Source organism: Aspergillus saccharolyticus (assembly GCF_003184585.1).
Source record: "Aspergillus saccharolyticus JOP 1030-1 unplaced genomic scaffold BP01scaffold_79, whole genome shotgun sequence".
NCBI lineage: Eukaryota > Fungi > Ascomycota > Eurotiomycetes > Eurotiales > Aspergillaceae > Aspergillus > Aspergillus saccharolyticus.
Genome location: NW_020290689.1, coordinates 44279 through 70721, shown reverse-complemented (window position 1 = coordinate 70721; position 26443 = coordinate 44279). Strand labels below are relative to the sequence as shown.

Here is a 26443-nt window from a genome sequence, read left to right as displayed (position 1 = left end):
AAGAGAGATGATCAGAGGACTGTGCTTGATCCAGGTGCGACCCGTCATTCTCATTGATAAGACCTTTCATTCTGGCAGAATTAGCCTACTTACTAGTAACTTAGTAGTTAGTAGTAGTTATTAGTAGATATGTAATCATGCAATGCAAGACATCAATCGAACATATATGAGGGCGCGGCCCGCTGGGTTGGGAAGCAAGCATCTCGGCTGCAACCCCCTAAAACTGAATCGATATATATCTATCGTGGACAGGGGACCAGCGGGGTCATTCGCCATCAGTCTGGTGATCCAGTCGCAACTGTCTTTGGTATCCTTTGAAATAGGTTTCACCGCAACTCAAACTGACCGCGAAGAATGTCAACCCAACCCCCGTGGCGCAATTGATCCTGGGTACTTAATGACCATGGAGGGAATCATTAGCTTCCGAGGTGGAACCGGGGCAAAGCTGCTCCCATGATAATGCGTATCGGTGAAGGGCTGGGAGAATTCGGTTGGTTGGGTTGAAGGAAGAGGTAGAGATTTCCACTAGTTAGTTGTCTCTTAGTTAGTAGTGAACCATCGCAGTCAGTAATTATGAATTCAGTGAGGTTGGGTTGGGAATGTGTGATTAGAATTGAGTTGCGATTGAAAGGTCAATCAATTAACATCGGTAAGAAGCGGTGGGGAAGAAGAGATGAGGATGACGGATAACTAAACAAGATAAACAAGATACGTAATTCAGCCCAGTCCCGGGAGAAAGCTATAACTAAGTTAGATTTGACGGAGTACACATGCGATGCATGATTCTGAGTTTTCTGGAGATACTGTAGATAGACAATGAGTAGCAAGGGAACCAGAAAAGAAAGCAGTCATGGTAATCAAGTTTAGACTACATGTAAAGGATCTCCGACCGGTGGAGAAGGGAAGCTCTCTCGGGCTGACAGATGATGCTTGCTTTCTAACTAAGTACCTATGAGTAGGTAGGTAGGTACTGTACTCCGTACACTGCAGCATACACCAAGTACTTTCCTACTAGCTGCTTCGCTATTACTACTGCAGTACTGCTATTGCTGCTGCTGCTGCTGCTAACTTATTAGCTACTACTGCTACTGTCAGTAACTACAGGTACTAACAACTAGTCTTAACTACCCGCTACTGCGACCTGCCGTCCTCCTTCTTCTCCTTCTCTAGATCTTCCCTCCGCTCTCTCCTCTTCTCTTTCCTTCATCTCACCCAAACAACCTTCTTCCCTCCTCCCCTCCCTCTTCCCCCCCCTTCCCATCTTCTCCCCCCCGTCCCCTTCCTCTTGCTATTTACATTGATCATCCGATCTTTTCTCTTCTTTTTATCCCATCGATTCCCTTTCCCATGTTGGCGTGAAGTGACCGCTGCATTGATAGGAAATTTATCGGGACAAGGGACAAAGAACCTCGGACCCTCTCTCGTTTGCTCCCCTTCATTATCGGACCCCATCCGCGCTTCCCTGTCTGGAGAAGTGCCAGCCAGCTAGCCGATTCATCTATCCATCCATCCATCCATCCTTCCATCCTGCCATCTCGCAATCTCCCAGCTGCTACTTGTATCAGCAAAACCTCCCTCCCCCGGCCCCTTCTTCGTTCTATCGCCCATTCGATCTTTCCTCCACCTGCATCTATCCCATAGCCATACACCGCCTTGTGCTGGATGCAATAGCGAAAGTAGCAAGGAAGCAAGAATAGCTCCAAACCAGTGATACTCCTCAATCCACGGTCGCACTCGCGCGTCCTGTCGCCATTCGTCGTCCCTGAAGTCATTGCTTGCGGGGCCTTGCTCTGGTCCTGCGGGCCTCTACTACCGAAGATATGAGTGGAATCACAAATGCTTGTCTGTCCTGCTTATCGACGGTAGACCGTTGGTGCCACATCTCAGCGTGCCTCGGTCCGATCAGCGGTCGCTCTAGGGATGGGATTTACGAATCGACCTTGGCAGATAATGAGCGCGAAGCAGTCTCCGACTTGCTGCAATTCCTTGACGCGGTAAGTCCGTCCTCTCGCCCTGAGCCTTGCGTCGGCGTTGGGCTTGAGGTCAGCGCTGTGGTCCCGTGTCTAGAACAATACTCACAAACCGTCACAGCAACAACGTCAAGAGGTGGATTTCTTTCACGGCGAGCCTCTCCGAGCTTTGAGCACTCTGGTATATTCCGATAATGTTGAACTCCAGCGAAGTGCTAGTTTGACCTTTGCCGAGGTCACGGAGCGAGGTACGTACAACGCGGACAACATCATTCACTCCAGTGGCTGACCTGATGGCTACGCGATCATAGACGTACGCGAAGTCGACCGAGACACCCTTGAGCCTATCCTTTTCTTGCTGCAGAGCTCCGATATCGAGGTGCAACGGGCGGCCAGTGCCGCGCTCGGGAATCTGGCTGTCAATGGTACGGTTTCCGTCCTACTCTACAATCACGTTTGCTGACTGGTTCTCAGCGGAGAACAAGGTGTCGATTGTCGCACTGGGGGGCCTGGCTCCTCTAATACGGCAGATGATGTCGCCTAATGTCGAAGTGCAATGTAACGCGGTGGGTTGCATCACGAACCTGGCTACCCACGAGGACAACAAGGCGAAAATCGCCCGCTCCGGCGCTCTGGGCCCATTGATCCGGCTGGCAAAATCGAAGGACATGCGAGTACAGCGTAATGCGACTGGTGCGCTGCTTAATATGACGCACTCGGGTCAGACACCTCACAACAATAGCAATAGCGCAACTTCGCTGACAGATTGCGCAGATGACAACCGACAACAACTCGTGAACGCGGGCGCCATTCCTGTTCTGGTCCAATTGCTATCGTCTTCCGATGTGGATGTACAATACTACTGCACTACCGCGCTGAGCAATATCGCTGTCGATTCGTCGAACCGCAAGCGTCTAGCCCAAACCGAGTCTCGATTGGTTCAGTCACTTGTGCATCTCATGGATTCCTCGACCCCGAAGGTACAATGCCAGGCTGCTCTGGCCCTGCGCAATCTGGCCTCCGATGAGAAATACCAATTGGAGATTGTGCGCGCGAAGGGACTGCCACCACTCTTGCGACTCCTGCAATCCTCTTACCTGCCCCTGATTCTTTCCGCCGTCGCATGCATTCGCAACATCTCGATACACCCCCTCAATGAATCTCCTATCATTGACGCAGGATTTCTCAAGCCTTTGGTCGACCTGCTCGGGTCGACCGACAACGAGGAGATTCAGTGTCACGCCATCTCCACCCTGCGGAACTTGGCGGCCAGCTCTGACCGTAACAAGGAACTTGTCCTCCAGGCGGGGGCGGTTCAGAAGTGCAAGGACTTGGTTCTTCGGGTTCCGCTTAGCGTTCAATCGGAAATGACGGCTGCGATCGCTGTGCTGGCTCTCAGCGACGAGTTGAAACCTCACCTCCTCAACCTCGGCGTCTTCGATGTTTTGATTCCTCTCACCGAGTCGGAGAGTATCGAAGTGCAGGGAAACAGTGCCGCAGCGCTAGGTAATCTTTCTTCCAAAGGTATGTTCCCGCTCGTATTGAGGCCCGGCAGACAGCGCGTTCAGGAACTGACTTGAAGTAGTGGGAGACTATTCGATTTTTGTCCGCGACTGGGCGGATCCCAACGGTGGCATCCACGGCTATCTCAGCCGCTTCCTAGCCAGCGGGGACCCGACCTTCCAACATATTGCTATTTGGACATTGCTCCAGCTTCTCGAGTCCGACGACCAAAGGTTGATCGGATACATTGCGAAGTCGGATGACATTGTGCAGATGGTCAAGTCGATCTCCGATAAGAGCATAGAATCAGACGAGGAGGATGGAGATGAGGGCGAAGGCGAGGTCATTGCGCTGGCACGGCGATGCCTCGGGTTCCTGGGCAGTGGTCACAAGCAGACCCTTGTAGAAGGCTAATCTAATTTCTTTTCTTTTGCGCGCTGATGCCGGGTTTCAAGGTTTCTTCTTCCATGTTATAAATCCCGATAATCATTCGATTCTTCCCCTGCCTTCTGTCTTACAGCTTTCGAGTGACGTTTCTATCGCACTACACCTTGCCCTTATGTGGATGTTTTGCTACAATGACCTAAATCTGTCAGGGGTTTTAAAGCGAGCATATGATTCGGTGTCACGTTTTTTCTTCATGTCAGCGAGCATTAGGTGTGATGAACTTGTTTGCTTTGGTTGATGGGGTTGCTCAGAGGGCGTGGTATCTGCGACTCTCGCTGTAATTATCATGTATGTAACTAGGAGCAGGAGTCTACTGACAATGTGCATGATTTACATTGACTACTAGTAGTACTGTGTAACGGAGTATGTAATTCACTCAATGATGTCATGGGCCCAGTGTCTGTTATGGGGTTAGTCTGCTGCCCGGAACAAGAGTTTCTCCGTCCATACTGAAAAAGTAACTCGAACTCCACGCCTGGCCTGCCGATAGACAACTTGCCAGCTTCTTTCTTTCGTGTCCTTTGCGCTCTCTCCCTCCACAATTGCAATGGCCAGTGCACTGCCGACTCTGGCCATCCCAGGCCAGCGCTTGGGTCCTGTGAGCTCTTATGCCTCAGGGCCGGGCACCCATGTGCAAAATGCCAACATCTACGCCTCCATTGCCGGACCCGTGCTCGTGGACCCCGCCAGCTCCAAGGCCGGCAAGTCCACTTTGAGCGTCTCTCGCAGCCCCCTCCGCAAAGCAGGCAACGCTGCTCCAGTCCCTCCATCCACCCCGAAGGCCACCGCCCCCAGCACCTCCAAACCCCGGTACAACACGCTCCCGGCCGTGGACTCGATCGTGCTTGCTCGCGTGACGCGTGTGCAGAAACGCCAGGCCACCGTCTCCATTCTCGTGGTTCTCGACGAGACGGCCAATCAGGCCCCAGCGTCCACCGCGTCCGCCTCAGACAACGACAACATCGAGTCGATCCTCACCTCCGCCGCCAACCCGGAGAACCACAGCAACACGGACGAGCTTCGGTTCCAGGCGCTGATCCGCAAGGAAGACGTCCGGGCCGTCGAGAAGGACCGCGTGGTCATGGATGAGATGTTCCGGGTGGGGGATATCGTGCGCGGCACGGTGATCTCGCTGGGCGATCAGAGCTTCTACTATCTCACAACGGCGCGGAATGATCTGGGCGTGGTGATGGCGCGCAGCGAGGCGGGGAATATGATGTTCCCGGTCAGTTGGAAGGAGATGAGAGATCCGGTGACCGGCGCGGCGGAGCTGCGGAAGGTTGCGCGGCCGTTTTGAGGGGTCTTGTCGACGAAATGGTGTCGGCTTATGATGACAATGATTCGATGATGACGATGCGGCCTAGGAGGGGGATTTTAGGTCATATGGACGAGGATGGTGAACGCTTTGGCCTGCCGTACCTTGAGCTGCAGGTTGAATCAAGGTCTGCCTGTTTCGGAACGGAGCGTGATAGTGCCTCGGGTTCTATTCCTCCGGAGGACGAGGCTCGGTTATCCGCTGCAGTATGGCGGCTGTGGGTCTCAACTGAGCGGAATGCCTGCGACTGGGATATCTCTTGGGTTGAATGAGCATGGCTGGCAGGTTGTGTGACTTGCACAGATGTTGCAGACGCGCGGTTCACCTACGATCGTGCATTCTGCCCTCTTCTCACCCCCGGCTGGTTTGGGGATTTTCGTCTGGACGGAGCATAACCAGAGCATAACGCAGTTTGCCGGTCTCAGGCAGGCATATCGCAGAACCTCAGCTGGTACATCAGACTGCTGTCTGAAGGACTTGATGTTTGTCGCTGAGCTTATGCGGCGAATAAGAGGATCCATCCATACATCGGTAGTACATGTACATATGGCAGTGCGCCTTGCACCAAGCTTTTCCCACTGTGGGAATCGCGCCCATCTTGTGGTTTCTAGAATCTGGCAATAGAGCTCATCTAGAGCAAAGCGTTTCCGGGTTTATGCATTAGCCACTCTCTGTTTGAGGGTCCAATCAATCTTCATATTATTCTTCGGCGTAGTTGTCGTATATTCATGCTTTGCACTTTGTATATTGGGCCCGAGAGCGGTTCAGCCTCGTAATTCCTCTGGCATGATCACTACTAGGATCTCTTGAAATCACGAGACACGCCCGTTCACCAATATATATCATACTAAATACAATGTAGTAGTCGTGTCAAAACCCGAAGCCAGAGTGAGCGATATTGACCCTCGCGGCGCTCAACTGCAATACCAAGTCTACGATATCAAAGCTTTCATAATTGTGACAAGGGTTATACTTCACTTCCAAAGTCCAAGCATGTAGACAGCCAACTTGAAGCAAAAGAACAAGCAAGTCCGTGTCCACCGCCCACTCACACAGAACAGCCAAATACGACCCTTGATTCAATTGAAACCAGACCAAACAAGAATATGTAGTACATATGAAATATAGATATCAACAAAATCACCGAGTAGCATTAAGTAACTCTACAAAGTAAGCTACCCTACCCACAGTATACAGAAAACCACAAACCCAAACCCAAACCCAAACCCCCCCTTTCCTCCCACCGACTTACTTCTTCAAAGTCTTCTGCTTCTCCGCATCAATCAACTTCCGCCCCTGAACCACCAACCCCTTCCGCCGCCGCACCGCATCCATGTACCGCTTCGCCACATTCTCGCGGTCTGCCAACTCGCCCAGATCCTCGAGTTCTTCTTCCGTGGCCGGCACCCAGAACGGATCCTCGTCGAGCGCCTCATACCCGGCGAAGATCAGCTGCGGCTGCGCGGCGCCAGACGTGCGCTTCCGGATCTCATCCGCAAACCCGAACGACTCCGCTACTGGCAGCAGCGCTAGGATAGTGAAGAACGGGGTGCCTTCTTTCATCGTTTCGGAGAGAATGCGGCCGCGTCGGCGGGTGATGACCGCGTAAACGCGGCCGAGGACTTCGGCTGTTTTGTTGTTAGCTTTTCGGTTCCTGGTTTGGTGTGGGGGGCACTTCGGGAGGGGGATTCAGAGGGGGCCGTACTCGACGCTTGAATCTCACAACTGTACATTGCAAGCATAATCCGGGGACTCCAATCCAGAAATCCCTGGGAGATACTTTCGCGCACCAGCCGGATGGCTTCGCCCGTCAGCCGGCCCAGATCAATGTCTTCGCCATTCGTAGAGTTGACGGAGAGCTCCTCCAGGAAGACGGCGACGCCTTGCATCGGTTCCTGGCAGAGAGGGCCTTGGCCCGTGGCTAGTTGGAAGGCGTAGGCAATCTTGTCGTTGAAGTCGCGGACGACGAGGGCTTCGCGAGAGCTACTGGTGTTGCTGTCGGTGTTGATGGTGGGTTGTTGTTTGGGGTCATCGAGGAGGCTTTTGTTGTGAATTGCGGATGTCAGTGAGGGGGTTGGGGAAGAGGGATCTAGGGGAAAAATGGCTGACTTACAACTTCTCGCAGGTGTTGACGGCGGTAGCATCCACCAGGATGTTGGGGCCGACGCGTCTGGGCCCAAAGGCCGTGATCCGGTCGACCACGTTCTTCCACAGCTCCTTGTCCTCCTTGACCTCTTCGTCGAAGATCTTGGTCAGCTCCGCGCGGAAGTCCTGCAGCGAGAGGAGGGTCGTCTCGCGGGCTTCCTCCGTGGTGGCTTCGCGGGCGTCCACGGGCTGGGTGCTCTCGGCCGCGGGCTCGGTGTCGGTGCCACTGTTTCCGGACTTGTTCTCCGCGGCTCGTCGCTTCTCGGTTTGCAGTCGCTTGATGGTTCCGACGTGCTTGGAGAAGAACTCCGTGACGACGGCGGGCAGGGGCACCACACGCAGGCGCATGGTGAGTTGCTTCGAGGGAGAGACAGCCAGGATGCCACCGCGGCCGAGCTCCGGGTTCTTGGGCGCAGCCATCTCCGGGGCGCTCGTGATCGTCTCGCGGTAGGGCACGATGGTCTGACCGGTCTGGATGTCGCATTTGGCGAATCGCTCGCGGAGGTCCTTCAGACAACGCTCCAGGTGCAGTTCGCCGGCCGTCAGGATCACATGTTCACCACTGTCGAGGACCTCGTACTGTGCGCAAGGGTCGCTCTGCTCCAGCAGGCGCAGACCGGTCACCATCTTGCTCAGGTCGGCGGGGTTGACGGGCTCTAGGGCCACCCGGACGATGGGAGGCGTGTTCAGCGAAACACCCGCCAGGTTGATGCTTCCCTCCAGCTGCGAGCAAAGCGTTCCCGTCTTCAGGACATGGCCGGCGAGACCCCCGATACCGAACACGACACCCGCAGGCACGGACTGCAGGGGCTCCAAACTCCGGCCCATCAGTAGATACAGATCGGTGACCGTGACCTTCTGCGGCTCGGGACTGGCGTGGGGGTTCTCGGGGTTGAACTTGGGCGCGATCACATACACGGAGTCTCCCACGGAGAGCGTGCCCGAGTATAGTCGGGCGAACCCAATCAGATGCTCGGGGTCTTCTTTCTCCTCAGGTTCGGCCGGCCCATCGTCGAGGTAGGTCCGTTCAAGGGCGGATGTTACGCGCGCGAAATCATCCTGCTGCTGGCCGCCCGCTTCTGCCTGCATCTTGGCGATTTCCTCTCGCTTCTTGCGGGCGATCTCCCGCGCTTCATCTGCGGACATGGTGGTGCCAGAGCGCTTCTTGCTTGACGAGAGTTCGCTCTCCGGGATGGCGACCATCTTGCTGACGTAGGCCACGACTGGCTCGTTCGGCTCCGTCTTGAAGCTGACCATTGCGTCTTTGACCTTCTGGTCGACGAAGTCGGCTCCGGGAGAGTCGGCGATCAGAGCCGGTAGACGGGTTGCTTGAGCGGTGGGTGGACTGGGAAGGTATTCAATGACAGAGACTAGCACAGCGGTTGAGAGCGGCAGCCACATTGAGAACAAGGTGGTCATGATGTTCTTGGGATCGCGGGAACGTAGAATGTAGGGAGGGATATTGATGTTCAAGGACTTGGTGATTTTCTCCAGCAGGGCGGGGTCTCTGTCGAGAGTCAGTCCGATAATAGTATACGCAGATTTAATTTCCATACCCTCTTCCTGAACCGCCTCCGGTTGTCGCTTCGTAGGCAGCCCAGATACTGTCCAGCACAAGCTGCACGAACATAGGCTTCAGAGCCCGGCCCTTCAGATGCTTCTGCCCCAGGACACGCTTCGTCTTGGGATCCAGATAGTAGTCGCCCCAGAGGACCTTCTCGAGGATCGCACGCTTGATGCCGAGCTTCTTCTCGTAGATGACAGCAAACTGACGCACCGTGAAAGCCCAGCCGTCGACGGCACTGCAGAAGATGACGTTGTTCTTCTCCGGCGCAAAGTACAGATCCTCGTCGTCCTTCTCCTCATACTCGGCCGTCTGCTCGTCGTCTTGATCCTGCTTCTTGTTCAGGCGCTCCTCCATGCGCTCCCGCCACTGCAGGTCCTCTTCCATGCGCTCCCCCTGGTAGAAACTCCCGATGACCGCGTTGACCTGCTCGAGCAGCTTACTCATGTGCAGATACGCCTCGCCGGGACTCATCTTCAGCTCTGTCACCAACCGGTCGATCTTGTTGATGACCAGGATCGGCTTCAGCTGCTCCACCCAGGCCTGCCGCAGCACGGTGACCGTCTGACTGCAGACGCCTTCGACGGCGTCGACGAGCACGACGGCGCCATCGCACAGACGCGACGCCGTCGACACCTCGCTGCTGAAGTCGATATGGCCCGGCGAGTCGATCAGGTTGATCAGATACTCCTTGGGCTCCGGGGCGGCGTCGGGCGCCGGCCGCCGCATCATGGAGAAGAACAGCGAGATGGCCGACGACTCCATCGTGATGCCGCGCAGCTGCTCGTCCGGCCGCGAGTCCAGGTAGCGGATCTTGCCCGCCAGCTTGGGCGAAATGATACCATTGGTGGCGATCAGACTATCCGTTAAGGATGTTTTGCCGTGATCCTGAATGGCATCATCTGGTGAGTTTGGGGACCTTTTTTTTTGGTGGTTGAATGGTTAGATTGGCTTGGGGTTGCTACGTACAACGTGAGCGAGAATGCAGATCTAAGGGAATTTCGTTAGTGGTGGTCTCGCGACGAAAGGGAAAATAGTCCGACGTCACGGCGTATGGAAAGTGGGATGATGGAGGGGTAAAAATCGACTTACATTGCGGATGTCGTCGGGCTTCCGTTGCAGACGAACGAGGTCGTCTACATTGACCACAGGCATTTTGAAGACAGATTGATTGCCGTCACACAGCTCCCAGCTCCCACAGGTCGACAAAGTTGAGGTTCGACTGAATGAACGGCAGCGGTGGGTTTTTGGGGATCCGGCGATGCTGCGGAGATTCCAGGAAAAAATTATCTCGGGATGCTTTTGTCCTGCGCCTCACGCAAACGCCCTCCTTGTACCCTGCAAAGTGGTGAAGGAATTACGATCCGAACAATTTAGTGGTTGGTATGATGCTGAAGCTATTTTTTTCAATGCTTTCACCAACTTTGGGCTGGTGATATCACTGCCCTTAATTGATTGATTATTAATGGCTCCGGCCTTTCAGGGTTGCTGGATTGCGCCTGTCAATAGAGGCAAGTATGCTACAACAATAATTGCATATTATAGACTACTTTAAAAGCATATGGGGTATCATGCATTGGTCCAGGTTCGTGACTCGACATTCATCATCATGAGTCATCATCGTCGAAAGAGAGCTTGATCTTCTTCTGTTTTGCTTTCCGCACGCCCGAGTCCTTCTTTTTGGTATTCGTCTTCTCTTCACTTTCTGCTGCTGGAGCATCTTCCCCGATGACCTTGGCCTGTTTCCTCTTCCGTGGTCCGCCTATTTCGGCGATGTTCTGCTTGGAGACCGACGCCTCGGCCTCGCCCTCAGCGCCTGATTTACTACCCTCCCCAGCGGGCTCTGCAAACTTGTCCTGGTCCTTCTCGGGGTGATCGCCATCTTCAGTGGATTTATTCCCCCGCACTAAAGCTTCATATTCTTCTTTAGAGATGATGTCGTTGCTCTCTTCGTCGACGTAGGTCGGCCCGTCGTCGTCGTGCTCTTCGCGCGGCTTCCGGGCCCGAGCAACTGGTCTCTCTAGACGACCCGAGTTGTCTCCATACTGGTTCCTGAGTCTCTGTAGAAAAGCCGGCTCTTTGGCCTCTGCGACATGTTATTCCTAGTCCTCCACAGAGCTGGATTGATACGTACCGTAGGCGAGATTTTTTGACTTGAATGACATGGTTATGGCCAATTGAGAATTTAACTGTTAGCTATATACTTATATGTGAGTGAGTACATTCAAGCAGTTATCGTAACAGCTCCAGAAGCCGCTGCAAGCAGCGCTTCACAGTTAATGGAGTGGGGACCCTCTAGTGTCCCTGCTATGACGTGGGACGCCACGCTATCACTCAGCAATACTGGAAAGTCTTTCCGTAGATGTAGACTGTGGCAGAGGGTCAAGCTATCCAGACAGTCAGAGGGACGTCGTATGTTCCAAACGGGAAAAGTATTCTAACCCGTCAGTCAAGATTGGAAAAGAGAGGAGCGTGGAAGATAACTTGAACCAACTCAACCGCCAAGCAATCCTCAGCGATCAGGCTTGCGGTGCGGCTAATCCTGATCGGGCGAGGTCGAAAAGTCCCGGCCAAAGGAGCCGCAAGCTGCATCTTCAACCAACCACCTCCCCATCCACCATCACATTCACATAAACATGCTGTGCGCAAGTGAGTTGAGCCATTAAAATGTCCCTAGAGCTTCGTCGCTGACAAAACCTTGGTAATAGTCTCAGGAGAGGCACCACAAGTGCCCGTCGTCTCGCCTAAGAGCGGTATGTTGCAACCTCTCACTCGCATGCGCATCAATGCGACCCGACCTACACGTATCTGACATTCTAGCAGGCAGTGTCTTCGAGAAGCGGCTTATTGAGGCATACATCGCAGAGAACGGAAAGGATCCCGTGAACGGGGAGGAGCTTGCCGCAGACGAGCTGATCGAGGTCAAATCCCAGCGCGTCGTTCGGCCCAGACCTCCCACCCTGACCTCGATTCCCTCGTTGCTCAGCGTCTTCCAGGAGGAGTGGGACGCTCTGGCTCTCGAGACCTACACGCTACGACAGACTTTGGCACAGACCCGGCAGGAATTGAGCGCGGCGCTCTACCAGCACGATGCCGCCGTTCGGGTGATTGCCCGGTTGACGAAAGAAAGGGACGAAGCCCGCGATGCACTGTCGAAGGTTACTGTCAGTGCCAAGGGCGATGGTGAGGCTATGCAGGTCGATGCGACCGGTCTGCCTGAGGCGGTTCTCGCTCGCGTGGAAAGTACACAGGCTGCGTGAGTCTCCCAGGCCGTGCGAACGATTAGTCGAATCTCGCTGCTGACTCGCAAACAGACTCTCCAAAACCCGTCGCAAGCGTCCTATCCCCGAGGGCTGGGCTACGAGTGAGAATATCTCCGCCTTCAAGCCTACACAAACCTCCGAGACCCTTCAGTCCGGCGCGAGGACATTGTCTGTCAACTCGTCTGGAGAATTGGCTATCGTTGGCGGCGCAGAGGGCACGGCCAGCGTATATTCCGTCTCCCAGAAACAGCTCGCTCAGACTCTTCAAGCAAGCGGGCCCGTCACCAGTGCTGCATGGGCTGGTGACAAAGCCATCATTGCCTCGTCTACGGGTTCTGTCAAGGTGTTCGAGAATGGAAACGAAGTGGCAAGCTTCAGCTCTCACGCGGGAGCAGCGACGGCCGTGGCCGTGCATGCTACTGGCGACATTGTGGCTTCCGTCGGTGCTGACAAGAGCTACGTGCTGTATGACCTGACGACGAACGCCGTCATCACCCAGATCTTCAGCGATGCCTGTAAGCAGCCCCTTGGAAACCTCTTACCGTGTGAGCCCAGACTGACGCTTGCCTCCAATTCTAGCCCTTCTCTCCGTTCATTTCCACCCTGACGGGCACCTCCTTGCTGCTGGTGGTCAGGATGGCCAAATCAAGATTTTCGACGTCAAGACCGGTGCTGCTGCCGCCAGCTTCTCGATGTCCGCCCCTGTCAAGGATCTGTTCTTTTCCGAGAACGGCACTTTCTTGGCTGCCGTGGCTGAGAAATCCACAACCGTGTCTATTTGGGACCTCCGCAACGGTCAAGAAATTAAGGTGATCGAGACGGGCAGCCAGGTTGACTCGATCAACTGGGACTACACCGGACAATTCCTGCTCACGGCCGGACCCAGCGGATTGACGGTGAACCAATACTCCAAGGCGGCCAAGTCATGGACAGAGTCTCTGCGGAGCGCCGTACCCGCGGTGGCAGCGGTCTGGGGTTCCGCGGCTCAAAGCATTGTGGCGCTGAACACCGAGGGAGGTGTGACGGAACTCGCCGCAGAGTAATTCTGATTGATACCTGGTGAAACTGGACTGAAAATCAACAACAATGTTTGCCCTGTAATTCTAGCTGGTTCTGGTTTCAACTCGATCATTTGTGAACGGCGTCTCTACTTGGAATCTCTTCAATGTTTTTTTTTTTTTTCTTTTTCTTGGTGTTGTATTTCTTTGCCACCAAGCCAGACCACGATAGGGGATAAGTAGAGTTCAGAGATCCAGGATGCAAAAAAGAAGAAAGAAAAAGAAAGAGAAGTGTGTTGATGGTTAAATGAGCACGCATAGAAATTGAGTTGTTACACCACGAGTGTTGAAGAGCGTCACCGATTACATACTCCGGAGTAGTTAAAATGACTCTGGATTATTATTCACCACCAACTGCTCTGTTTGTTATGTCGAGAGCATGTCGGTGCCCAGTGGCCAAAAAGGGATAATAAAGAAAATGGATTACTGTTGAATAATGAAGTGCTTTTACTGTGTACTACTAAGCAGTCAACTAAACTGTGGCCCTCCACCCACCGGCGGCAATGAGGCCTAAACTCCGCTTCGGCTTGCCCGCCTTTCTTTGATAACCAATTCCTTTTCCAATCTTCCCCCTCTCCTCCCTTGCACTTCCCATTCCCCCTCTCTCCCCTCTTTGGGGCTCCACCTGCGATCTTCTTCTTTCAAAACCATATCCAACATGGATGACGACTCTGCTGTTCAATTTGTATCTTCCCGCGCAAGGAAGGTTGGTACTCGCCCTCTCCCCGCTTGTCCGTCCATTTCCCGCAAATCCTCCAAATCTCCCCTCAGGCGGGGTACACTTGTCTGAATTCCGAATGGACTTAATTGACTTACTGTCTAGCGACCACATCATGAGATTGCAAGAGCATCTCGATCACAATTACCTGGCGGCGAATCCTCATCCTCCCGAACGCTTCCTCAGCCCTCGCCACCCCACCGGCGGTATCCCGGAGATGGTCTTGACTTTCGTCGGCCTACAACATCGACACCACCTAGTATAGACGAGGTTATCGACTTGACCCTGGACTCAGACCCCCCAGAGCCTGATGCACCTCGCCATATTCCGATCGCTCGTCAAGATCAATTTACACAAACCTCACAAGCTAGAGCGCCGGAGGTGGTGGATTTGGAGGAAGAATATGAGGACTTGGCTCAGGATGACCCACCGAGTAGCCCGGAGGTACAATTCATCGGTGCCACTGCTCGACCTCCACGACCTCCGCCGCCCCCGACTTATCTCGATTTGCAAACAGACTGGTCAGGAGTGTTAAGCATACTCGCCAGGCCGCCCGGGTTGTTTCCCCGTGCAGTTCAAGCACTGCACCCATGGGATGCGGATGTATCGACTATCGGAGATCCGCTGGGCTACATTGATCTAACACATCATACTGGCGTGCGGCGGGCCCCTCAAAGACCACCGCCGAACGCATACAAGCCGCCTAGCCCACCCCCGGCTGGGTTCACTCGGACCCTCGAAGAGGATGACGTAGTGGTATGTCCTAACTGTGACGGGGAGTTGGGGGTGGGCGACGAGATCAGGCAGCAGATATGGGTAGCGAAGCACTGTGGACATGTACGCCTTTTCCTCATGCTTCGAAACTAGCCGGGCCCTTGCTAATTCTTACAGGTATACTGTGGCCATTGTGCTCACCACCGCTCCAAAACCAAGTCGAAGAAGTCCTCTACCTCGAAGCCGTTCTCTACATGTCAGGTGTCGGGATGTGGCAAACCTGTCAGCGCACCGAAAGCGATGCTTCAAATCTACCTATGATTCATAGGCCATCTTGATTTTGGAATACGGAGTCATGGGAACATGGTTGCATGACGCTGGCGTTAACGGCGGGGCTTTACATTCGCATATGGTTGCGACATATTAGGATACCCCATTTTCTGGCTTTGTTCATTCTTATCTTCCCTTCATCGTCTTGGTCGGAGAATCACGGCATCTCTTTTAATATGGGTCTTTGCATCTTGCTCTGGGTACCTCCTGCATTGGCCTTGCATTCACCCATGGATGATATTGTTCCGATTTGCTCAAATAGCGCTCTTCAATGCAGCAGATACACATGTAATAGTTTTCAAGCAATTTTGTACATATGATACATATCAAATAGAAGACAGAACCACGTTGGGGGCTCCGAAGCATAAAAGTGCTAGCCCATGATCAAAAATAAACCAAACAGAATTCCAAGTTGTAACACCTCTGCAGTAACCATATACCAATTTCCGTTTACACCGACTTGAAACCGCCGTGGTACGGGTCCCAGATACCTCTGACGCTCTCGTTGAGACTTGCGATGGGCTTTTTGGTGCGCTTCAACTTCTCGCCGCTGGCCGCCTTCAGCAGGTTCGCCTTGTTGAAGATCTGCTCGGGCTCCAGGTTGCGGACACAGATTGCCTTCTCGCGGCCATTCACGTAATGACCCTTGATGACGGGGTGCTTGTGCGGCCGGGGCGATACTCGGATCTCGATCTGGGGGTTTGCTTTGGCGAAGGAGGGGAGGTGGTGCTTCAGGAAGGACCTGTGTTGATGAAGACCGTCAGTCTTGTGTCTGTGTGTGCTTTCGGCACAGAGAGAGAGAACATACACCATCCCGCGAGAGCTACCAGCCCAGTCGCAGTAGTGGAAATCCAACCGCTTGCATTGTAGGATGAAGGCTCCGACGCCGTTCTATTGAAACAAGAGTGTGTGTTAGTCTGGATCCTCTGCTGAGTTCCTCCATTTTGCATTCTGACGCGAGTGAACATACTCTGGCGGAAGTCACCGTCCGGATCCCTTGCACAGTCATTGCTCTGACAATATTCTCTTTCGTCTCGTCTAAATCGGTTCGAACAACGATCGCCAGACACACTTCGTTGCGGTGGTCGGGGACTTTTCAGCGGCGCACCCGAAAATCAAGCCGCATCATTGGGCGGAGCGGCAAACTCGGCTACCGCGACTAGGCGGTTGGCGGAGCTCGGGAAAGGACGACGACGCGAGACTAACTCGAGAACAGCCAACACTTTATCGCCTCACAAGCTTCATCTCACCTGCTCCAGGTTGAGATTGAACAAAGAGACTCCATCCTTTATTTCATGACCCTATCGAGATCTTCGATGCTTCACAAACGAGTCTAGAGACTTCTCATCCTCCCGCTTCCGAAAAACCTCTTGTGACCTGAACGGGCGCAAAATGACGGACAAGCTGCCCCCTCCGCTGCTGGCGCTGTTCCAGCCTCGCCCGCCTCTTCGTTATGTCACCCCGATCGAACGGGCCCCCGAAGACTGCAAGAAGAGTTCCATCGGTGGAATCGCGCAGTTCCTGCCTGAGCTGAAGCAGTACGCAGAGGAGGTCCCATACAATGCCACTGAGAGCTGGATTCAGCGCAAGTTGCGCCAGAAGGTGGAGAAGAAGGAGAATATGGAAAAGCAGATTATAGAAGGACTTAAAGAATGTATGCACGTTCTTCCTTTACTTTTGGGTCAATTATGCAAGCCTTACTGATCGATACTCTTTTCCCACAGATGATCCGTCAACTGACCAACAGGCTCGCGGCGACCCGTTCAAGACCCTCTTTGTTGCCAGACTTAGCTATGATGTCAAGGAGTCGGACTTGGAGCGGGAGTTTGGCCGCTTTGGCCCTATTGAGCGAGTATGGCCATGGGAGAATTCCTGTTTGCAAGGGCTTGGACGTGCTAACTGGTCATCTTTAGATTCGTATCGTCAAGGACGCTGTCACGCCCAAGGGCTCGAAGAAGGCTCACAGAGGTTATGCTTTCATCGTGTATGAGCGCGAAAAGGACATGAAAGGTATTGCTACAGATCCAGTCGCCGATTTACCCTGGATGACTTCTTGTGGTATAATGATCTCCCATGCTACGTGATTGCTAACCTAGTGTTTTTCTTGACCAACTTCAGCGGCCTACAAGGAGACGGATGGCATCCGCATCAAAGACCGCCGGGTTTTGGTAGATGTAGAGCGTGGTCGGACTGTCAAGGGCTGGAAGCCCCGCCGTTTCGGTGGCGGCCTTGGAGGCCGCGGTTACACCAAGGCTCTGCCCTCCCGGCCCATTGGACCTGGATCTTTCAACGCTCCTTCAGGTCCTGGTGGCTTCGGTGGTGGTTTCCGAGGTGGCTTTGGTGGCAGAGGTGGTAGGGGAGGCTTCCGCAACGATCGTGGTTTCGGACCTCGCGGCGGTGTTGGGTACCAGGGAGGCCGCAACGGCTTTGGTGGACAGGCTCCTCCCAATGCTCCTTCAGGTCCCGGAGGTGGACGCAGTGGTGGCTTTGGTGGTCCCGGTGGTCCCGGTGGTCCCACTGGCCCCGGTGGTGGTGGCGGCGGCGGCAGGTTTGGACGTGAGGACCGAGGAGGTACTGGTAGCAACCGGGAGCCCATCAGACCTCGGGACGGCTTTGGTGATCGCGATCGCCGAGATCGGGATCGCGACCGCGAGGGTGGTGACCGCTACAGAGAGCGTGACAGGGACAGCCATCGCTATCGGGAGCGTGACCGTGACCGTGATCGCGAGCGTGATAGGTATGGAGGTCGTGGGGACGACTACGGACGCAAGAGATACCACGAGGACGACTCCTACGATGACCCCCGCGCCAAGAGAAGGTACTAAAGTCGATTCTACTTGAGGGGTTTCCCCATCCTAGTATTGAATGACTGCATGGTGGTGGGTATTCGTGATTGCTCTCTTTTCTCGTCCTCCCATGACCAGGGTAAGGCCAGTCAACTCATGAGGGGCTTGAACGCCAACGAGTCAGTCAGTCAGTCAATCACTCAGTCACTTACGCGAGTCGCACTCTTCAACATTTCTCTTGAGGCCATTTGTCAAGAGGTATCTATACCCGCCCGAGCAGACGTTCCAGTCACAAGGTCGATATCTACTCCCGCATCCGGCACTTCGCAATTTCCTATTAACCCTCTTCATGCTCGATCCCCATTTCGTTCAATCCCCATTTCGTTAACTCGTGTCTACATTAACTTTGATGTGTTTTTTTGTTTTGTGTTATTCCCGGGCTTGTTACAGCCGTTTCTCGAAGGGGGTAAGTATGTACGTTAGATAGTTGACTACTTCAGGCGGAATTATGGTTGGGATGGATGGGACTCGGGATGTTCAGGTAAGGAGATCAGGTAGGGTTCTCCATCAGCAATGACCGTATCAAGGATCTTCCAAAGGAAACACAGGCAGAATCAAGGTAATGGATTTTTTGTGTCTTAGCGATAGATAGTAGGATATTGCGGAGGTATGATGTTGTAGGATTTATGCGGCGTGTAATTTGGGGAACCCCCGGAGCTCTCGCGGCCGAGGCCTTATCTGAATGCACGGTCTAGATCTGAACGTTGCACTGGACCTTGAAGCGTGCCTGTCAGTCTCGTGGGGCAGAAGGACAAGGCCAAATGCCAATCTGACGGTGGTGGTAGTAAGTAGGTGGTGAATGTTAGATTCGATACCCTTCCACTTCACACTCTAAATGTCATTCTTGAGTCTCTATACACGGGCGGGAGGAGAAATTGAAGGAGAATCATGAACTTTTTCTAAACAAGGAAAAAAAAAGGAAACAGAAAAAGAGGTGTATATGAAAAAGAGACCCGCCCCGCAGACCCCGAAACCATGATGAAAAGAGTCATTGAAAAGAAAACGGGACATTCCCAGATTTGTTCATTGCTTTTTTTTTTGTCCGAAAGACTTCGAGAATCCTCTACTCCTCCATCCCATCCTCATCCTTGGCCAAAATCTCGACCTCACTCGTACTCCTCGTCCAGTGCGCCTTCAATGCGACCCGGAACTCCGACGAGACGACCCCAAACATTTTCAGGAGCGTGGTCTGCCGCGAATCCAGCACCTCCCCAGCCCGACACACAGGGTACCCCTCCTGTCCCTCCGTCAGCTCCAACATGACCTTCCCCTTCACGAGACGAGTCGGCACGCCCAGCTTGCGCAGCTCGGGCTCGATCGTGTGGCTAACGGGCTCGTCCTCGGAGGCAGGCACCTCGCCCGCCCGCGAGTACACGAGCCCCGCGGGGATGGTGAAGGCGCGCGTGCTAACCGTGCCGGCGCGCGCGTAGTCCAACGGCCGGAAGTTGTCGAAGTAGTCTGTCACGCTGGCGGGGTCGCGCGAGGTGAAGAGCAAGCCCACGGCGCCCGTCAGGGTCGGGGCCAGCTTGTGCAGGTTCTGGGCGGCTTCGGTTTCGGGGTTGTGGCCGAGGGCGACGGCCATGACTTTGGTTTTGCCGAAGAAGAGACTGCACCAGAGAAAGGGGGGTGTTGTTTTAGAAATTGGGCGGATAATGGGGAATGGCATTTATTGAGCAGGGAGGGATACCTACCGGCTATCGGCGAATTCGGTGCGCACATCCTTCAGGTATGTGTTGCGCATGTTGTCCACGCCAAATACAAACAGGTGATCGTACTTCTCGACGCATTCCCGGATGTTGGCGTATAGGCGGCGGGTCTGTTCCTTGTGCGACTTCTTGGTGGTCTTGGACTCGTGCACGACTCTGGCACGCTTGGAACGGGGCATGTTGGCGGTGCTGTGTGTGTGGGCGGCGGGATTAAGGAGGTAGGAGGTGTGGAATTTCGGATTAAGATAGTAAAGTCTTCTTCCTGGGTATCATACGAGACGAAAAAAAAGAGAATCAAATATGCAGTTTCAGTTCGGCTGGTGAAGTGGATCCTGAAGCAACAACGATCCCGGTGATTTTTTTTCTTGTCTTTTGACTTTTTTGATAACAGTCGGATTATTGTTGATGCGGGGCTTATCCGCACCCGACCTTCACTTCTGTTCCCCGCTAGTCCGCTTGGAGAATCACCAGTAGTTACTTGTAGATCGTCATCATTGGACTTACTGTATCAACAACACCTCCGCTCAATATTCAGTTCTGTTCCTTGCTTCGCGATTGATTGTCTCTGAGAACACGGGCCGGCATGTCGTAGAGCGCATTGATGTGCAAGATATCTGCCGCATCTCCCACTTGAGCCATCCGGTCCTCCTCTTCGACAATGCTCGACTTCATGGATTACATCCAACTCGCGTTCGCCGAGGCGACCAGCTGGAACCGCGACAACTCATACTCGTCGCTGACGGCTACTGCGCAGTGTGCGTTTTCCAGGGCATTAGACTCTCTATAACTGATGCTCGTCCAGCTAACCCTCCTGCCAGCCCTCCTAGACTTCTCTACCCCGGAACGTCTCCGCGTCCATCTCTCCTCCCTCTCGACGCCGCATTTCGCAACGAGCTACACCCTCGGCACCGTCGGCCTAATCGACGGCTCAGTCTCCTACCTCTTCAGCACCGTACCCCTCGACCACGCCGCCAGCCGCAGCACTCTGATCCCCCTCCGCAAGCTCTCCCCAGGCTACCGACAAGTGCAAGCGCCCGCCGCGCCGCTCGAGAATTTCCGGGTGGACTCCATCCTCGACGCCCTCCCGGACCCCCAAAGCAGCAGCCAACATGACCGCTGGCGCCGCCACCCCCAGAAAGCCACCTTGTTCCATGCGACCCTCCACCTCCCGCCGCCGACCACACTGAACGCCCTCTTCCTGCGTCGCATCTCCCCGACCATGCAGCTCTCGCTGGCCGTGTGCTCCACGCGGGGCCCGCCGCTCTCCAAATCCGCTCCGCAGGCGTCGCTCCTCACGCAGCTCTCCCACAACACCGGCAAATACAGCAACGAGTACCTCTTCAGCACGGACAATGCGCTGTTCGGCTGGCGCGGCCTGTGGAACTTCGGTCCGGATCCCCGCAGCACGTCAACAACCACCGCGCCGTTATCTCTTCTCTCTGCGGGCGCGGAAGCGTATTACTCGCCTGTTTCGTCGCTGTTGGGCATGTCGACTGGTCTGCGCTTCAGTACCCTCCCGGCAGCGACGGATGTGCCGTCGTCGGCTGTTAGTGGTAGTGGTAGTGGCAGCAGCAGCAGCAGCAGCAGCAATTGCAACAACCCCATCTCCACCTTCCCATACACCCTCACTCTGACCCTCACCCCGCTGACGGGCTCCCTTTCCACAACTTACTCCCTGCGTGCCTCGCCCAGTCTGGCTTTCAGCTCGCGCTTCGGGTTTAATGTGTATAGCTGGGAGAGCGAGATGGTTGCGGGGATGGAACTGTGGCGCAAGGGTCGGCGAGCCGTTGCTCCTGCGGTCGATGACGACGGACTGGAATGGGCGAGGCGCAAGATGCGTGGGGAGAGAGGGCCCTTTGTACCTCCTCCTCCTGCCCCTTCTTCTTCCGTCCTCCAGGAGCACCCTGCAAATAGAGCCGACGGAGAGGAAAATGAATCCGTGCTGAAAATCCGTGTGGATCAGTCGTGGAATGTCCGGTTGTTGTGGGAGGGGCGGGTGAAGGAGTTGTTGGTCAGTGCGGGTGTTGGGCTGGGGCCTAGCTCGTTTGCCTCCTCGCTGTCATCGCTGTCGTCAATGAGTGCGGCGGGCGCGCAGAGTTCGGGCGGTGGTGCCGCGGGGGTCGGCAAGTCGTATTGGCATGGGGTTGGAGTTTCGGTGTTGTATTCTTCTTGACATCGTACTTCGCGATGGTTGTAGATATACTCATTTACTTGGTTTACGAGCGTAGATGTTCTTATGGATTATATCCAACTAATAAAAGGTTTCAAGAGGATAAAGATTTTGTGGTATTTTTATAGACATCGGTTCTCATCGATATATGCACTTTCATTGAGTAGAGGCGGAAGGAGTGGGTTGTCCGCCTCGGTTTTGGGAGGGTCGGAGGAGTTCCTTTTCACATAAGCCCCTACCAGCAAGGCCAGCATGTCGGATTAGGGGAGTGACATGCCGGCGGTTTGATCGGGTATCATATCACGTTATCAGACGATGGTCGTAATTGCTTACAGACGAGCGTTGATAATGTCGACGACTGGTGGATGTTAGTTCAGCGAAACAGCCGGATGGTGGAAGGGGAAGAACGTACAGGCAGGCTTCAAGCTGGCACCGCCAACCAGGAACCCGTCGACATCGGCCTCCTTGGCCAGCTCGCGGCAGTTCTTCTCGCTGACGGAACCACCGTAGATGATGCGGGTGTTCTCGGCAGCCTCGGCGGAGATGGCGTCGGCGAGCCACTTGCGGATGGCAGCGTGAACCTCCTGGGCCTGCTCGGTGGTGGCGACCTTGCCGGTGCCAATGGCCCTGCGGAGATGTTAGCATTGAGAAACGCAAGAAGCTGGGTTGTGCCACAAGAAGGGGCAAGGGCACCACACTTACCAGACGGGCTCGTAGGCGATGACAACCTTGGACCACTGCTCCTTGGTGAGCTCCTTGGCGACGGCGTTGAGCTGTCTGGTGACAACGTCGATCGTCTTGTTGGCCTCACGCTCCTGTCAAATGCCAGGCACGTCAGCATACCAGTACCACCAAGGTAATGAGTCTGAATAGCGGTAGGATGCTCAGAGTGGGGAGGGGTGGTTTGATTCTACTCTGACCGCAAAGGGGATCCACACAACATACCTCAAGAGTCTCACCGATGCAGAAGATGACGCTGACACCACCGTCAACGGCGGCCTTGACCTTACGGGCAATGAACTACAGAAGTGAGTATGTTAGTTACTGAATTAACAGTCTACATGCCAATTGGCCACACCATCCACAAGAACACCTACCTCGTCGCTCTCCTTCAAGATGACACGGCGCTCGCTGTGGCCGATGATGGTCCAGTTGATCTTGGCGTCACGGAGCTGCTCGACACTGATCTCACCGGTGAAAGCACCGTTGGGCTTGTCGAAGACGTTCTGCGAGGCAACGCCGATCTTGTCGGAAACAGCCTCGCGGGCAGTGAGGAGGTAGAGGGAAGGAGGGGAGATGACAACCTCGACGGACTCGTCGAGCTTGGCGTCGTTGAGGTTCTTGATGATGGAGGTAATGCTCTCGGCAGTACCGTTCCTATTGGGAGAGAAAAGAAAGGTCCAGGTTAGTACTCTCAGTTAAAATCTTTGGTGGGAATTGACAGGGATTGTGAGGTTGTACGTACATCTTAAAGTTACCACCGACGAAGAATTGGCGAGGCATCTTGAAGGATTGGTTGTGTGAGTGGAAGAGACGAGGAGAGAGACGAAAGAGGGACCTGGTGAGGATTGGGAATGGTGGATTGAAAGCCGGAGTATGGAAGAGTGAGAGAGGAGAAGAGAAAAAGAAGGGAAGAAGAAGAAGAGGAAGGGAAGAAGAAGAATGATGACGAGGAAGACGAGAGAAACACGGAGGGGGGAGGGAGGGAGGGGCTCGGGCCGGTGTGAGGGAAAGGAAGGCTTTGGGTGTTGGCGGGGCTTATCGATAAGTACAGTACTTAGTAACTCCTAGTGTACTTAACACTAACTGCCTCTGAGCTGGCACAACCTATTGTACAAAACACTCCAGCTGCACAGCTTCCCCACCTCCTGCATCCAATTTTCCTTCTTCCCTGTTGCCTTCTGCTCTACTGCATTCGGGCAATTCTCCGCGTGACCTGCAAAAGGTTCTGCCATTAAGTACATACAACATCTTATCAAACTGAATTCCAATAGTGTTAGAAACTAAACTCCCTGCCCACCTCCTCCAATGACGTTATGGAATACCCACATCCCTTCTTCACCCGAGGAAACGCCCGAAAATGAAACGGAGACCTCAACCGGAACAAAACAACTCCCCGACTCTCCCTGCTCAGTAAAACTGTGGATTCGATACCATCTCAGTGAGACTTCTGCATAAAGTCAACGAAGATCGTCCAACGGGCGATATCGTCGAGAATAAAATGACCCTGAGTCCCGGAGTGACAGGCGACGGGGCAGGTAACCTCCATTGTCCCATTCCTCCTGCAGCACCCGCGCCTTGAGATCTAATAGTCTCTCGCGATGCTCTAGTCGCGCCTCGCGATCATCCAACATCCGGGTTCGAATGTCGTTGCGCATCCGTCCTCCCTCATAGCGGCCCATTCTCTCATCCAGCAATTGCTGCATGTCCACCGCCTTGGGAGGAACAGGGGCCTGAATAATCTTGGGCCGATCTCGGGCCAGCCGTGTAACTTCTCGGTTGACAATGACCCTGGGGTCAGTGGGATGGCTCTTGGCAGGGATCACATCAATCGGGCCAGCAGGGGAACCACTGCGACCAGTCCCCGGCTTCAAAATCCCCTTTGGTGGCTGCTTCCGGCAGTGCGTACGATAGGTCTGCTTGGCGCTCGAGGTGGAATGGCGACGGTATAAACTGCCTCGCCATGGCTGACGGCTTTCTTCAGTTTCTAACTCCCCGTCAGAGTCCTCGGACACTGAAAGCTCGTCCTCGAAGTCAAATTCGGACTCTACATCGTCCACACTGCTTGACTCTAGTGCGGAATCTGTCTCCGGTTCCGTGACTGGAATTCTCATGTTGGTATGCTCGGGCGTAGGATAAGTGGGTGTATGGAGTCTGGTCTTACCCATCTCTTGCATTTCAGGATGTCCTAACGGACTGGACTGGGAATGAAGAGTGGGTCCTCGATGGACCGGACCCTGTGCGACAGAAGCCCCTCGTGGATCAGCCCACATGGCCGGCATCTGTGGAATATTCGTGTGGGTGCCGTGCCCTGCACTGGGTGTTGTAGGGTCATGCAGCATAACTGAAGGACGATGCTGTTGGTGCGCACTAGCTGGCATCGCTTGTTGCATCCAAGCTGCCCACTGTTGAGGAGTGGGTTGTTGTGCTCCTGTCGGAATTGGGTGTTGCGGCGGAGGAGGTGGGACTTGAACATTATTGGGCTTGGAGGGCAATGTCTGGTGAACATCGGGTACGCTTATTGACGTTGCCTGATGAACGGCAGACCCTTGATGAACGGCAGGTTCCCGGTGGACAACAGGCGCCGCCTTCCTAGCAATGGAGTCCACGAGAGGAACAGCTTGGCCTATCTTAGGCTCCTTGCTGAAGAGACCATGAGGCGTAGGAGTCTGAAAGGTCTCTCTGGTAGGGTTAGTTCTTTCCACCGGTTCATTAACCCAGACCGTGGGGTAAACCAAAGTTGCGGCCTTCTTCAAAATAATGACATCCAACGACACCGTCTCGTAATCGCCGCGTCGATGATTCTTGCCCTTGAACGGTTTCTCGTCCTCCTTGACATAGACACAAGTCCACTCAAACCGAGGACCACCCGACTTGAGCTCGTGAATCAGCTGATCGACATGGGCACGCTTCACCTTAGACAACGAATGATATTGCTCAGCCACTGGTATTCTTTTGTTCCGGCTGGCCACTAAATTCATCAATTCTGATTGACTGAGATGCATCTTCGCCCTCTCGATCTGACCCCAGGTGCTCTTCTTCCCAGGAGCGGGGGTGGCTTTGACAAAGGTATACCCCAAGTATAGGAGAGGGCTGCCTGCATCGATATCATCCATGGCAGCTAGGCCTTCTGCTCTAGGAGAGTTCTTGTTTGAAGCCCTTTCGGTTTGCACATGGAGCCGGTTCATGCAGTTGATTAAGTATTCCGGGCTCGCTCGACCTTGTGTCTTGATGGGGACTATATGAGGAACCTCATTTGGCTGAGCAGATGGATGATGGATAGGAGGGATAGGAGGAACAGGAGGAAGGGGTGGAACCAAGTTGTCTGAGTTGAATTTCGCCATACGGTTCAATGGCCGCTTCGTTGGGAGGGGCGAGATCCCAGACACAGTCCACGAAGTTGAAGACGGAAAACCAACTGAGCAGCAGGCACAGAAACAAAGAAATATTGAAAGGCAAGTGAGCTTCCAGAGATTTTGAACAGCGAAACTTTTAGCTGGAACAGACGGGGGCCTCGAGCAACTATGCGTGCCTCTTATACAGAGGAGGGAGGGGGGGGGGGGGGGGAGGCAAAGAGGCAGTAGAGGACAATCAGTCTTTTACACTCCAACTTCCGACAGACAGGCTGTAGGAATGTTTCATACCGCGCAGAGGCCAGCTGTGGTCTGCCTTATCATTGAATAGGCTGGCTTGGGTTGCGCTAAAGAGAATGTCCGAATTTCAGGGAAGTATAAAGGGAGAGAAAAAAAAAAACAAGAAAAGGAAAACCCGCCGAAGGTAGTCTACAGATAGGAGGGAGTGGTAGTTAACTATTTACTTATTTACTCCTACAGTCGCTCAGTCTCTGATCGTCCGTCTGAGGGCAACGTGCAAGTCACCTTTGCTTGCAGGGCGCAAAAAGAGCCCGGGCAAGACCAGGCTGCACGGCCTTCTTTTGTATTCCGCGATTTCCTTCTTACTCAAGGCCTCGTATT

The 26443-nt window shown here is 54.1% G+C and overlaps 13 protein-coding genes across 13 annotated transcripts; 6 read left to right on the top strand and 7 right to left on the bottom strand.

The window, feature by feature from the left end:
* Positions 1 to 1636: 1636 nt before the first annotated feature.
* Positions 1637 to 3967, top strand: vac8 (protein anchor VAC8). The gene is made up of 5 exons (XM_025571181.1): positions 1637 to 1994; positions 2092 to 2218; positions 2282 to 2395; positions 2445 to 3494; positions 3556 to 3967. The coding sequence occupies exons 1-5, from the start codon at positions 1821 to 1823 to the stop codon at positions 3885 to 3887; spliced, it is 1797 nt and encodes a 598-aa protein (XP_025426186.1). The 5' UTR covers positions 1637 to 1820; the 3' UTR covers positions 3888 to 3967.
* Positions 3934 to 4245, bottom strand: BP01DRAFT_226098 (uncharacterized protein). The gene has a single exon (XM_025571182.1). The coding sequence runs from the start codon at positions 4206 to 4208 to the stop codon at positions 4047 to 4049; it is 162 nt and encodes a 53-aa protein (XP_025426185.1). The 5' UTR covers positions 4209 to 4245; the 3' UTR covers positions 3934 to 4046.
* Positions 4246 to 4344: 99 nt separating this feature from the next.
* Positions 4345 to 5378, top strand: BP01DRAFT_226080 (exosome non-catalytic core subunit CSL4). Its single transcript, XM_025571180.1, has one exon. The coding sequence runs from the start codon at positions 4468 to 4470 to the stop codon at positions 5215 to 5217; it is 750 nt and encodes a 249-aa protein (XP_025426184.1). The 5' UTR covers positions 4345 to 4467; the 3' UTR covers positions 5218 to 5378.
* A 1086-nt stretch (positions 5379 to 6464) lies between these two features.
* On the bottom strand, positions 6465 to 10319 carry BP01DRAFT_396067 (GTPase RIA1). The gene is made up of 6 exons (XM_025578448.1): positions 10037 to 10319; positions 9914 to 9934; positions 8937 to 9832; positions 7349 to 8887; positions 6941 to 7275; positions 6465 to 6863 (listed from the first exon to the last, which is right to left on the bottom strand). The coding sequence occupies exons 1-6, from the start codon at positions 10097 to 10099 to the stop codon at positions 6484 to 6486; spliced, it is 3234 nt and encodes a 1077-aa protein (XP_025426183.1). The 5' UTR covers positions 10100 to 10319; the 3' UTR covers positions 6465 to 6483.
* Positions 10320 to 10506: 187 nt separating this feature from the next.
* Positions 10507 to 11405, bottom strand: BP01DRAFT_361486 (DUF4604 domain-containing protein). The gene is made up of 2 exons (XM_025576167.1): positions 11079 to 11405; positions 10507 to 11030 (listed from the first exon to the last, which is right to left on the bottom strand). Exons 1-2 carry the CDS (start codon positions 11107 to 11109, stop codon positions 10552 to 10554), a joined length of 510 nt encoding a protein of 169 aa, XP_025426182.1. The 5' UTR covers positions 11110 to 11405; the 3' UTR covers positions 10507 to 10551.
* A 148-nt stretch (positions 11406 to 11553) lies between these two features.
* BP01DRAFT_351866 (WD repeat PRP19 family protein) lies at positions 11554 to 13659 on the top strand. The gene is made up of 5 exons (XM_025573858.1): positions 11554 to 11593; positions 11653 to 11697; positions 11768 to 12200; positions 12259 to 12722; positions 12787 to 13659. Exons 1-5 carry the CDS (start codon positions 11581 to 11583, stop codon positions 13248 to 13250), a joined length of 1419 nt encoding a protein of 472 aa, XP_025426181.1. The 5' UTR covers positions 11554 to 11580; the 3' UTR covers positions 13251 to 13659.
* A 46-nt stretch (positions 13660 to 13705) lies between these two features.
* On the top strand, positions 13706 to 15248 carry BP01DRAFT_226017 (putative RING finger domain protein). The gene is made up of 3 exons (XM_025571179.1): positions 13706 to 13971; positions 14089 to 14820; positions 14875 to 15248. The coding sequence occupies exons 1-3, from the start codon at positions 13924 to 13926 to the stop codon at positions 15016 to 15018; spliced, it is 924 nt and encodes a 307-aa protein (XP_025426180.1). The 5' UTR covers positions 13706 to 13923; the 3' UTR covers positions 15019 to 15248.
* BP01DRAFT_330452 (mitochondrial 54S ribosomal protein mL43) lies at positions 15222 to 16106 on the bottom strand. Its single transcript, XM_025573012.1, has 3 exons — positions 15998 to 16106; positions 15836 to 15918; positions 15222 to 15769 (listed from the first exon to the last, which is right to left on the bottom strand). The coding sequence occupies exons 1-3, from the start codon at positions 16034 to 16036 to the stop codon at positions 15478 to 15480; spliced, it is 414 nt and encodes a 137-aa protein (XP_025426179.1). The 5' UTR covers positions 16037 to 16106; the 3' UTR covers positions 15222 to 15477.
* Positions 16107 to 16419: 313 nt separating this feature from the next.
* BP01DRAFT_308891 (U1 small nuclear ribonucleoprotein 70 kDa) lies at positions 16420 to 17852 on the top strand (the record flags this gene model as incomplete). The annotated part of the gene is made up of 4 exons (XM_025572360.1): positions 16420 to 16681; positions 16752 to 16879; positions 16941 to 17037; positions 17146 to 17852. The coding sequence occupies 4 exons, from the start codon at positions 16420 to 16422 to the stop codon at positions 17850 to 17852; spliced, it is 1194 nt and encodes a 397-aa protein (XP_025426178.1).
* Positions 17853 to 18830: 978 nt separating this feature from the next.
* Positions 18831 to 19868, bottom strand: BP01DRAFT_361481 (ribosome assembly factor MRT4). Its single transcript, XM_025576166.1, has 2 exons — positions 19565 to 19868; positions 18831 to 19480 (listed from the first exon to the last, which is right to left on the bottom strand). Exons 1-2 carry the CDS (start codon positions 19756 to 19758, stop codon positions 18937 to 18939), a joined length of 738 nt encoding a protein of 245 aa, XP_025426177.1. The 5' UTR covers positions 19759 to 19868; the 3' UTR covers positions 18831 to 18936.
* A 190-nt stretch (positions 19869 to 20058) lies between these two features.
* On the top strand, positions 20059 to 21752 carry BP01DRAFT_330444 (mitochondrial distribution and morphology protein 10; the record flags this gene model as incomplete). Its single annotated transcript, XM_025573011.1, has 2 exons — positions 20059 to 20334; positions 20398 to 21752. Exons 1-2 carry the CDS (start codon positions 20238 to 20240, stop codon positions 21750 to 21752), a joined length of 1452 nt encoding a protein of 483 aa, XP_025426176.1. The 5' UTR covers positions 20059 to 20237.
* Positions 21753 to 21841: 89 nt separating this feature from the next.
* Positions 21842 to 23437, bottom strand: BP01DRAFT_361478 (triose-phosphate isomerase TPI1). The gene is made up of 6 exons (XM_025576165.1): positions 23215 to 23437; positions 22847 to 23126; positions 22695 to 22769; positions 22452 to 22564; positions 22162 to 22376; positions 21842 to 22107 (listed from the first exon to the last, which is right to left on the bottom strand). The coding sequence occupies exons 1-6, from the start codon at positions 23250 to 23252 to the stop codon at positions 22079 to 22081; spliced, it is 750 nt and encodes a 249-aa protein (XP_025426175.1). The 5' UTR covers positions 23253 to 23437; the 3' UTR covers positions 21842 to 22078.
* A 107-nt stretch (positions 23438 to 23544) lies between these two features.
* Positions 23545 to 26014, bottom strand: BP01DRAFT_361477 (uncharacterized protein). The gene has a single exon (XM_025576164.1). The coding sequence runs from the start codon at positions 25811 to 25813 to the stop codon at positions 23930 to 23932; it is 1884 nt and encodes a 627-aa protein (XP_025426174.1). The 5' UTR covers positions 25814 to 26014; the 3' UTR covers positions 23545 to 23929.
* Between the last annotated feature and the right edge of the window lie 429 nt (positions 26015 to 26443).

Coding starts and splice junctions, on each gene's coding strand:
- vac8 (XM_025571181.1), top strand. CDS start 1,821: ATGAGTGGAATCACAAATGCTTGTCTGTCCTGCTTATCGACGGTAGAC. Junction 2,219..2,281: donor TGCCGAGGTCACGGAGCGAG/GTACGTACAACG, acceptor ACGCGATCATAG/ACGTACGCGAAGTCGACCGA. Junction 2,396..2,444: donor CGGGAATCTGGCTGTCAATG/GTACGGTTTCCG, acceptor ACTGGTTCTCAG/CGGAGAACAAGGTGTCGATT.
- BP01DRAFT_226098 (XM_025571182.1), bottom strand. CDS start 4,208: ATGATAATTACAGCGAGAGTCGCAGATACCACGCCCTCTGAGCAACCC.
- BP01DRAFT_226080 (XM_025571180.1), top strand. CDS start 4,468: ATGGCCAGTGCACTGCCGACTCTGGCCATCCCAGGCCAGCGCTTGGGT.
- BP01DRAFT_396067 (XM_025578448.1), bottom strand. CDS start 10,099: ATGCCTGTGGTCAATGTAGACGACCTCGTTCGTCTGCAACGGAAGCCC. Junction 7,276..7,348: donor GTCAACACCTGCGAGAAGTT/GTAAGTCAGCCA, acceptor TCACAACAAAAG/CCTCCTCGATGACCCCAAAC. Junction 6,864..6,940: donor TTGTGAGATTCAAGCGTCGA/GTACGGCCCCCT, acceptor ACAACAAAACAG/CCGAAGTCCTCGGCCGCGTT.
- BP01DRAFT_361486 (XM_025576167.1), bottom strand. CDS start 11,109: ATGTCATTCAAGTCAAAAAATCTCGCCTACG. Junction 11,031..11,078: donor GTCAAAAAATCTCGCCTACG/GTACGTATCAAT, acceptor AACATGTCGCAG/AGGCCAAAGAGCCGGCTTTT.
- BP01DRAFT_351866 (XM_025573858.1), top strand. Junction 11,698..11,767: donor CGTCGTCTCGCCTAAGAGCG/GTATGTTGCAAC, acceptor ACATTCTAGCAG/GCAGTGTCTTCGAGAAGCGG. Junction 12,201..12,258: donor GTGGAAAGTACACAGGCTGC/GTGAGTCTCCCA, acceptor ACTCGCAAACAG/ACTCTCCAAAACCCGTCGCA.
- BP01DRAFT_226017 (XM_025571179.1), top strand. CDS start 13,924: ATGGATGACGACTCTGCTGTTCAATTTGTATCTTCCCGCGCAAGGAAG. Junction 13,972..14,088: donor TATCTTCCCGCGCAAGGAAG/GTTGGTACTCGC, acceptor CTTACTGTCTAG/CGACCACATCATGAGATTGC. Junction 14,821..14,874: donor TAGCGAAGCACTGTGGACAT/GTACGCCTTTTC, acceptor TAATTCTTACAG/GTATACTGTGGCCATTGTGC.
- BP01DRAFT_330452 (XM_025573012.1), bottom strand. CDS start 16,036: ATGACTGTGCAAGGGATCCGGACGGTGACTTCCGCCAGA. Junction 15,919..15,997: donor GGACGGTGACTTCCGCCAGA/GTATGTTCACTC, acceptor TTGTTTCAATAG/AACGGCGTCGGAGCCTTCAT. Junction 15,770..15,835: donor GGTAGCTCTCGCGGGATGGT/GTATGTTCTCTC, acceptor TCATCAACACAG/GTCCTTCCTGAAGCACCACC.
- BP01DRAFT_361481 (XM_025576166.1), bottom strand. CDS start 19,758: ATGCCCCGTTCCAAGCGTGCCAGAGTCGTGCACGAGTCCAAGACCACC. Junction 19,481..19,564: donor ACCGAATTCGCCGATAGCCG/GTAGGTATCCCT, acceptor TCTCTGGTGCAG/TCTCTTCTTCGGCAAAACCA.
- BP01DRAFT_361478 (XM_025576165.1), bottom strand. CDS start 23,252: ATGCCTCGCCAATTCTTCGTCGGTGGTAACTTTAAGAT. Junction 22,770..22,846: donor TCTTGAAGGAGAGCGACGAG/GTAGGTGTTCTT, acceptor TCACTTCTGTAG/TTCATTGCCCGTAAGGTCAA. Junction 22,108..22,161: donor TGCCAGCTTGAAGCCTGCCT/GTACGTTCTTCC, acceptor AACATCCACCAG/TCGTCGACATTATCAACGCT.
- BP01DRAFT_361477 (XM_025576164.1), bottom strand. CDS start 25,813: ATGGCGAAATTCAACTCAGACAACTTGGTTCCACCCCTTCCTCCTGTT.